The sequence below is a fragment of the Aspergillus niger genome (genome assembly GCF_000002855.4).
Source record: "Aspergillus niger supercontig An15".
NCBI lineage: Eukaryota > Fungi > Ascomycota > Eurotiomycetes > Eurotiales > Aspergillaceae > Aspergillus > Aspergillus niger.
Window position 1 is genome coordinate 1,150,769 of NT_166530.1, and position 7,878 is coordinate 1,158,646.

A 7,878-nucleotide genomic window follows, 5' to 3' on the forward strand; every position below is an offset into this window, starting at 1 on the left:
TCGGCGATTGAAGAACTAGCGGGTTGCTCCGACCGGTCGCATAGGAAGTGGTGACATAGATTATCAATGAGTTAGGGAAGCCCTCATCCCTCGATAACGAATCTACATATCGTATCTTTTGCATACTCTCTTTGCCTATCTTAAATCTTTCCATAGGGTCTTAAGCAGTGTGGGAAATGCCCACTCTGGAAATTCGGCGTTTCGGACCGCGGCGGATGCGGGTGGAGAGAGCCCGAACGGCGCCGTCGATCGTCAGCGATAAGGTGGTGATCCCAGGGGTGAAGTCATAGTGTGGAAAACCTTTAACCAGTAGCATGATTTTAGTAATTTGTGCCAGTCAGTAAGAAGGGCAAATCCGGATAGCTTCAGAATGGGCAGACTACCCAGTGTACGTGGGCTTGTCGAGGAAAAAGACGAGCCCCAGATAAGACGTAAAAGCCTAGCCTAGGCCGATCTCGTGGGAGGGACAAAGGCAGCTTGAACCCTGAAAAGGTGAGGCTCCACTGGTTCGCCCATGCGATCATCCGTGGGTCTCCCTCGTTGCGCTGCCATGAAGCCATTTCCCTATGGCGTCACCAGCCGGGCCTTCGCCAGGGTTCCTTTGACTTCATCTGTCCACACTCTCTTTGCACACCTGTGTTTTCTTTGCTGTGGCTGTCCTATCCTTCCGCAATCATTCAGTTCCTCTTCCATTGTTCCTGAATACATACACGAAAGTACCAAATTTTCTCATTGGCCGCACATGGTCGAACCTTCCTATCTCTGCTAGCAGAGATGCCGCACCAAGATGGCCCAACGGCCGACGACTGGCCGGACGAGCACCTCACCGAACAAACCACCAACAGCACCGGCCATGGGCGGACTCCCCGGCGTGCGCATTACCATGAGAGGGGACTCAACACCGGGGTCCGGGTAATGGGTGCGTGCATTCCCTAATCTTTCTTCATCCCAAGATTCCCTCATTCTCAACTACTAACCATAATCGATCCCACCAGATGATGGCCGCCTGGACATTAAGATCCGCGAACGCAAACCCTGGGTATCAAAAATCATCAAACATCTCCAACAGCAACCAGAACCCCTCCATGAAGAGCGCAAGCCATCTGTCTGCTTTATCGAAGATGGGAAACCCCCCTGCGCCTTAAAACTCAACATCGTCATCCAAGTCGTCGGCTCCCGCGGTGACGTCCAGCCCTTCATTGCCCTAGGCAAGGTCCTCAAGTCCCACGGCCATCGCGTCCGTCTCGCCACACATCTCGCCTTTCGTGAATCCATCGAGCATGAGGGTCTCGAGTTCTTTAATATCGGCGGCGATCCAGCCGAGTTGATGGCGTTCATGGTGCGGAATCCGGGCCTGATGCCGCATATGAGTACCCTGCGTAGCGGGGCGATTCCTCGCCGGAGGCGCGAAATGAAGGCTATATTTTCGGGGTGTTGGCGCTCGTGCTATGAGACGGGTGATGGAACAGGATTGCATCATATTCCGGAGGATCCGTGGAGTGAGACGGCGGATTATCGCACGATGCCGTTTGTGGCCAATGCTATTATCGCGAATCCGCCGAGTTTTGTTCATTTGAGCTGTGCGGAGAAGTTGGGGATTCCGTTGAATATGATGTTTACGTGTGTATCCCCTTTTCAGATCTAGATGATCGAATGTGCTGATCAAATGGGTGTATGCAGAATGCCCTGGTCGGCAACACAGTCTTTCCCTCACCCGCTGGCAACGATCCGCACAAAGAACACCAAACCCTCCGCTGCGAATTTTGCTTCGTATGCCATTGTCGAAATCCTTATGTGGGAGGGCCTGGGCGATCTGATTAACTCTTTTCGGAAGCGTGAGCTCGGGCTGGACCCGTTAGACGCTATTCGGGCACCGAGTATTGCGCACCGGTTGCGTATCCCATACACTTATCTCTGGTCGCCAGCCCTCCTGCCCAAACCCGGAGACTGGGGCGATAATATAGACATCGCCGGCTTCTCCTTCCTCTCCTCGGGCTCGGACTACACACCCCCCGACGACCTGGCGAATTTCATCAAATCTGGACCTCCCCCAATCTACGTCGGGTTCGGCTCCATCGTCGTAGACAACCCGGGTTCACTAACAAAGATCGTCTTTCAAGCCATCCGCGAAAGCGGACAACGAGCAATCGTCTCCAAAGGATGGGGAAACCTCGGAGCCGACGAAGACGATATCCCAGAGAACATCTTCATGATCAGTAAAAGCCCACATGACTGGCTCTTCCAGCACGTCTCCTGCGTCATTCACCACGGCGGAGCGGGCACCACCGCTGCCGGACTGGTACTGGGCCGTCCGACCATCATCATCCCGTTTTTCGGCGATCAGCCGTTCTGGGGCTCGATCGTGGCTCGCGCTGGCGCTGGCCCGCTGCCTATTCCACATAAGCAGCTGACGGTGGAAAAGCTGACGAATGCGATCAAGCAAGCGCTTGAGCCTGAGACGTTGGAGAAGGCAAAAGAAATTGGGAAGGAGATGCGTAAGGAGCGGGGGGTGCAGAATGCCGCTGCTAGCTTTTATCAGCATCTAGATGTGCAGACTATGCGGTGCTCTATTTGTCCGGATCGGCCGGCTGTGTGGTGGGTGAAGCATTCGCATATTAAGTTGAGTACGTTTGCTGCGGCGGTGTTGGTGGAGACAGGGTTAATTAGTCCGCGGAACGTTGTTCTGTATGTTCTGTGTAGTTTGTATCTTGCGGACGGTGTGTATATGGCTAACTGGTGGTTTTAGATATCGTTCACACGAATACGACACGAATCGAGATCCCAGAGGCCCATTGACAGCCGGTGCGGAGGTTCTCTACGGCATAGTCTCGGGGTTCGCCAGTGGCATCGCGGAGGTCCCCAGCGGAATGAGAGGCATATTCTCGACGACGCATGAGCGACGACTGCATCACAAGCACGACTGGAAAAAAGCGCGTCGGCCATCCTGTCTTGATGAATTGAATACCCCTCGTCACCGTCATCGGCGAACGGAAACGTCCCTTGATTCTGGTGTCGGGGCTGATGTGGTGCCAAATGGTGACAGTCAGCACCCAGGAACTGGAAGCCAAGGCCAGTATGAGCACGGTGATCCCCGCGAGGACCTATCCTCCAACGAGGACTCCCGAGAATCGACTGAATCCGACGAAGCGTATCACTCCGCTGGGGAGGAGATTCACCGAGATCAGGCCGTTTCCGACCGTCAGCAAAATGTAAACGGGGCTACCAACAGCCCCAGCAGTGGTGATCCATCAAGCCCGCCCATAAGCAGCTCCGATACTGATACGTTCGACACAACGGATGACGATATGGGCGCGGAGCTCGATCTCGAGCGAACCGTAACTCGACTGCGATCGAGGGAAATGTCCCATACAAAGGAAATATTGGCAGAGACGTCCTATCACAGTGCCAGGGCGACAAAGCATATTCTAAATTGGCTCCTTCTGTTGCCTACCGATTTGACTTTGAGTCTGACGAAAGGGTTTCATAATGCCCCGAAATTGTATCACGATACCCTGGTGGAAGAATCGCCACGAGTGCTTGGAGTGAGGAGTGGGTTTCGTGCTGCAGGAACGGTATGCTCTTCGGATGCCCCTGAGGAATGGTTGAATTTGCTGATGAGTATAGGAATTCACTCATGGATTTTACAATGGCATTACTGGACTTGTCACGCAGCCCGTGGTCGGGATGGAAAAGGCTGGTGGGAAAGGATTATTGAAAGGTATTGGTAAAGGCGTAGGAGGTGTCTTCCTCAAACCCACTGCTGGTGAGTTTCTCCTCGACAAGACTGGCAATGTCAGAGCTAACTGGGACCTGCTTAGGCCTTTGGGGTTTGGCGGGCTACCCGCTGGACGGGATGCACAAGAGTCTCCGCAACTCGCTCTCCAAGAGCAAAACGAAAGATATCCTGACATCGCGAATAAGACAGGGTATTGAGGAGATGTGTGCAGCTACCACGCAGCAACGATCCCTGGTGATCCAGAAATGGCATGAGTTGCAGCCAACGGGGCTGAGGCATGAGCATGGGCATGAACATGGCTCGTAGGTAGATATACCCAGTTTACTGTGTTTTTTCTGCATGTGTACGATGTATATTTAGTCTGTAGTGTATAGCTTTGTGGATCGAATGTACACTAGGTGTCCATAACTGATAATGATTCTTGCCGCATGTGATTGATAAGATAGGAGAATTTCGGATCATCCCTGTGCAGCAAGGCTTGTTTCTTTCCTTTTCAGAAGACAGAATTCAAGAGATTTATCGGGATCACTAGCCACAGTGATGTCAGCCTGTTATTCGCATCTCGATTGCCCGTTCAGGAATTCACTGGTGTCCATCTCTCAGGCCTTCCAAGGCAGTCATTCACTCAGCTCAGCCACTTCCCCCCACCTGAACCGCTCCTTCGTGAACTCTGGGCCCCGGATCAGCCCAATCAAACCATTCACTTGGTCCCTTAGTGGCTGTGCTGTCGCTCTTCATTTCCGTCCTGTGGCTGCGCCCGTCTCTGAGCTTCAGCTGTCAGATACTTAAACGTCGCACAACCCCACTTCCTCGATCTCACTTCATCGTCATCATCAAACACAGATTTCGTCCTTAATCTGCATTCTTCTGAAAGAAGAACCATGTCTTATCAGCAACCTTACGGACAGGGTCCGCCACAGGGCTATAATCAATATCCCCCTGCAGGACAGTACCCGCCGCCGCAGGGACAGTATGGCCAACACCAACAATATCCACAATATCCCCCGCAGGGTCCAGGCCCCTACCAGCAAGGTCCAGGTTCTCATCAGCCGCCTCAACAGCACGGTTCATACCCACCTCCAATGGCCGGTCATCATCCTCAGCAGACACAGGCACCATACCCTCCACAGCAGCAACACCCACCACAGGGTGCCTCTCCATATCCACCTCCCATGAGTGGCCAACATCCTCAGCAACCTGGTCCCTATTCTTCATACCCACCATCACAGCAGGGCATGGGATATCCGCACCAGGGCCCTCCATCCCAGCAGGGCTACCCACAAGGGCATCCTGCTCAGCAGGGCTATCCGAATCCGCCACAACAGCAATACCAATCCTTCCCACCGGGTCCTCCAGGCCAACAACCACCACCAATGATGGCACCCCCAGGAGCAGGCGGGCCTTACCCCAGCTATAACCCCCAACAAGGCCCAATGCCCTCCCGTCCCTCCCCCGGCTATGATCCTACTTTCCTTGCCCCAGGCACAGCATCCAACGAAGCCGAGGTTCTCCGCAAAGCCATGAAGGGGTTCGGCACGGACGAGAAAGCGCTGATTCGCGTCCTGACTAGCACCACAGACCCGAACCGGATGGCTCTTATCCGCCACACGTACGAGAGGATGCACAACAGATCTCTAACAAAGGACCTGAAGTCCGAGACCTCGGGATCTTTCGAGACGATCCTCGTTTCGCTTGCCACGGGCCCATTGGAATCGGATATTACGTACCTCCACGACGCGATGAGTGGGCTAGGCACAAACGAAACGGGATTAAACGATGTTCTTCTGGGGCGGAGTAACGCCGACCTGGCTGCTATCCAGCGCGCCTACCGCGACAAATACCACAAGTCGCTTCTCGACGACATCAAGGGAGAGTTGAGCGGCAAGACGGAGCGGTTCTTCGAGATGCTACTCAACGCGAGACGACCTGAACGGGGAACTCCCTTCGATCCCCGCGGTGTCGAGACTGACGTCCGAGAACTGCATCGTGTGACCGCTGGAAAAGTGGGAACAGACGAGGTCGCTGTTTTCGGTATCTTCATGAACTCGTCGGATGAGAGGTTGAATGTGCTGGCTGGGGAGTTTGAGAGAATGTATCATGTTTCTCTGGAGAAGGTCATCCGGGGTGAGTTTTCGGGGCATTTGGAGGATGCGCTGGTTACGATGCTGCGGGTAGCGAGGGATCCGGTCTCCTTCCATGGTGCAACTTTGAAGGAGTGTTTCTCTGGGTCCGATGGGGTCAATGAGAAGAGGCTGATTTATTGGACTGTCAGGTTGCATTGGAATCCGGAGTATTTCGCGAGGGTGAAGGGAACAATGGGAGGGAATTTGCGCGCGTTGGTGAAGAATTATGTTTCGGGCGGGGATTTTGAAGATGCAATGATGGCCGTTTGCTCTCATTGATAATATTTTTTTGCTTTATTTTCTGCTGTATTCTTCATGGTGGCTTCCATAATAGTAATGATAGTATGATGATGAAGGATTGTTTTTCGAGGTGTTGGTGTGTCATTCAGTAGTACTAGTACTAGTAGGCTTGGCTCCAGCCATAGTGACCAACTACTGGCAATATATATCCGGCACGAGTTGTACAAAAATCGTCGGCCGAGAGAGAGAAAACCGGACACACCACGATCTCACAATGGGAAGCAGTGTAAGAGCTCTATGAATCAATTAGATACATGACCTTCTTAAAGAACAACAAGATCTCCAGAGATCCAACAAACCATAAATGCAACGGACACAACCGCTATGCTGGAGCTAGCATGTTATGGTGATGATCTATGTTAAGGCCCTTATGTATTAAAGTTGTGACCAACTACCATAACAACGGCAAGGTGGCCGAGCGGTCCAAGGCGCCAGGTTAAGGTTCACCTTAACAGTCAGCTTCCGAGCTTCCTGGTCATCGTAAGATGGCGTGGGTTCGAATCCCACCCTTGTCACTTCTTTTTGTCTTTTTGCTATTCTCACCTGGTTGCTTGCTTACTATTTTTTCCTTCTTCCCTGTTCCGAGTTTTTGGGCCTGTGGCCGCTTGGTCTGTTCTATTGCATCTACTCACCACGCTGGCTGTCTGCCGCCCGCCTGCCCTCTATCAGCTCCACCATTTCTTTCACGGCATCATCGCGTCGTAATCGTGGAACATGCCGATTTGTTGGATCCTTTTTGTCGACAGAGATATAATCAGGTACTAATTCAATACGAGCCCACGTCTATAAAGAACACCGTCTCCCTGTAGTTTAGTTAGCCAGGGCTTCCTTATGCTTATGAGGTCCTTAGTTCGTTTCCTCAACAACAACTTCTGTTCGTCCCTGTTTCTACATTCAATACTATCTCAATTTCCATCTTCATGCATTCACCTCATATAGCAAACCTCCTTGTATATAATCAAATCGATGGAACAGCCCAGTAAGCTCCATCCCTACATTGTATCAGAGCCATCGCCACCCCACACATCTATCCAGAACAACTTATAGTCCGGTCTTCCCACAAACCAATGGACCAGGGTAGCACTACTGAGTTATTCTGTTGTTGTATACAATGTTTGAAATAATGACGCAGGCACCGGAAACAACCCTCCGAGCCTGACGTCCACGTGGCGCATCGTTACTATTTCCATCCCCGAGTCAGGATAGTGTCCCCTGGTTGAGCATGGAAATAATCCAATCGCCGTCCATCTATATACTTCAGCCTTAAACTTTTACAGGAGATAGTATTCGTCTTATCGTGCCGTGTTATATTACACCTCAGTAACAATGGTATTGTCGATCCAACAAAGCGTCTTTCTCTACATGCCATTATACTGAAGCTCTTTGTTCGATATTTCCCTGAAGTGCTTCATCGTGTCTATTGTACTCGGCTTGATCCGGGAAATTTGCCCATCCAACCGGAAACATGCGAAAGCTGAGACACTCTTCGCTTCATGAAGTGAACAGGACTATAAAAACCCAGCTGCAGCAGCAACATGTCCCGTAAGACTCGAGACGCACACATACGGACCGCCGCGCCCCTTTGGGCGCTATCCACGGTCCAGGGCCCCGACGTGTTGTATACTGTGAATCATCTCAAAGCGATTAATTTAGTATATGACGAGATTCTAGCATCTTCAGGACTGTCGAAGAGATCTAAGCCTGCGGGATCTAAGTCGC

General features: G+C 52.0%; 3 protein-coding genes and 1 non-coding gene across 4 annotated transcripts; all 4 read left to right on the top strand.

The window, feature by feature from the left end:
- Positions 1-774: 774 nt before the first annotated feature.
- An15g04860 (uncharacterized protein) lies at positions 775-2,746 on the top strand (the record flags this gene model as incomplete). Its single annotated transcript, XM_001396983.3, has 3 exons — positions 775-919; positions 996-1,620; positions 1,681-2,746. The coding sequence occupies 3 exons, from the start codon at positions 775-777 to the stop codon at positions 2,744-2,746; spliced, it is 1,836 nt and encodes a 611-aa protein (XP_001397020.3).
- Positions 2,747-2,867: 121 nt separating this feature from the next.
- Positions 2,868-4,042, top strand: An15g04870 (uncharacterized protein; the record flags this gene model as incomplete). The annotated part of the gene is made up of 3 exons (XM_059744677.1): positions 2,868-3,572; positions 3,625-3,763; positions 3,819-4,042. The coding sequence occupies 3 exons, from the start codon at positions 2,868-2,870 to the stop codon at positions 4,040-4,042; spliced, it is 1,068 nt and encodes a 355-aa protein (XP_059602542.1).
- A 575-nt stretch (positions 4,043-4,617) lies between these two features.
- An15g04880 (uncharacterized protein) lies at positions 4,618-6,138 on the top strand (the record flags this gene model as incomplete). The annotated part of the gene is made up of 1 exon (XM_001396985.3): positions 4,618-6,138. One exon carries the CDS (start codon positions 4,618-4,620, stop codon positions 6,136-6,138), a length of 1,521 nt encoding a protein of 506 aa, XP_001397022.1.
- A 425-nt stretch (positions 6,139-6,563) lies between these two features.
- Positions 6,564-6,674, top strand: tRNA-Leu (AAG). Its single transcript has one exon. It is a non-coding gene; the product is annotated as a tRNA-Leu (tRNA).
- Positions 6,675-7,878: the final 1,204 nt, after the last annotated feature.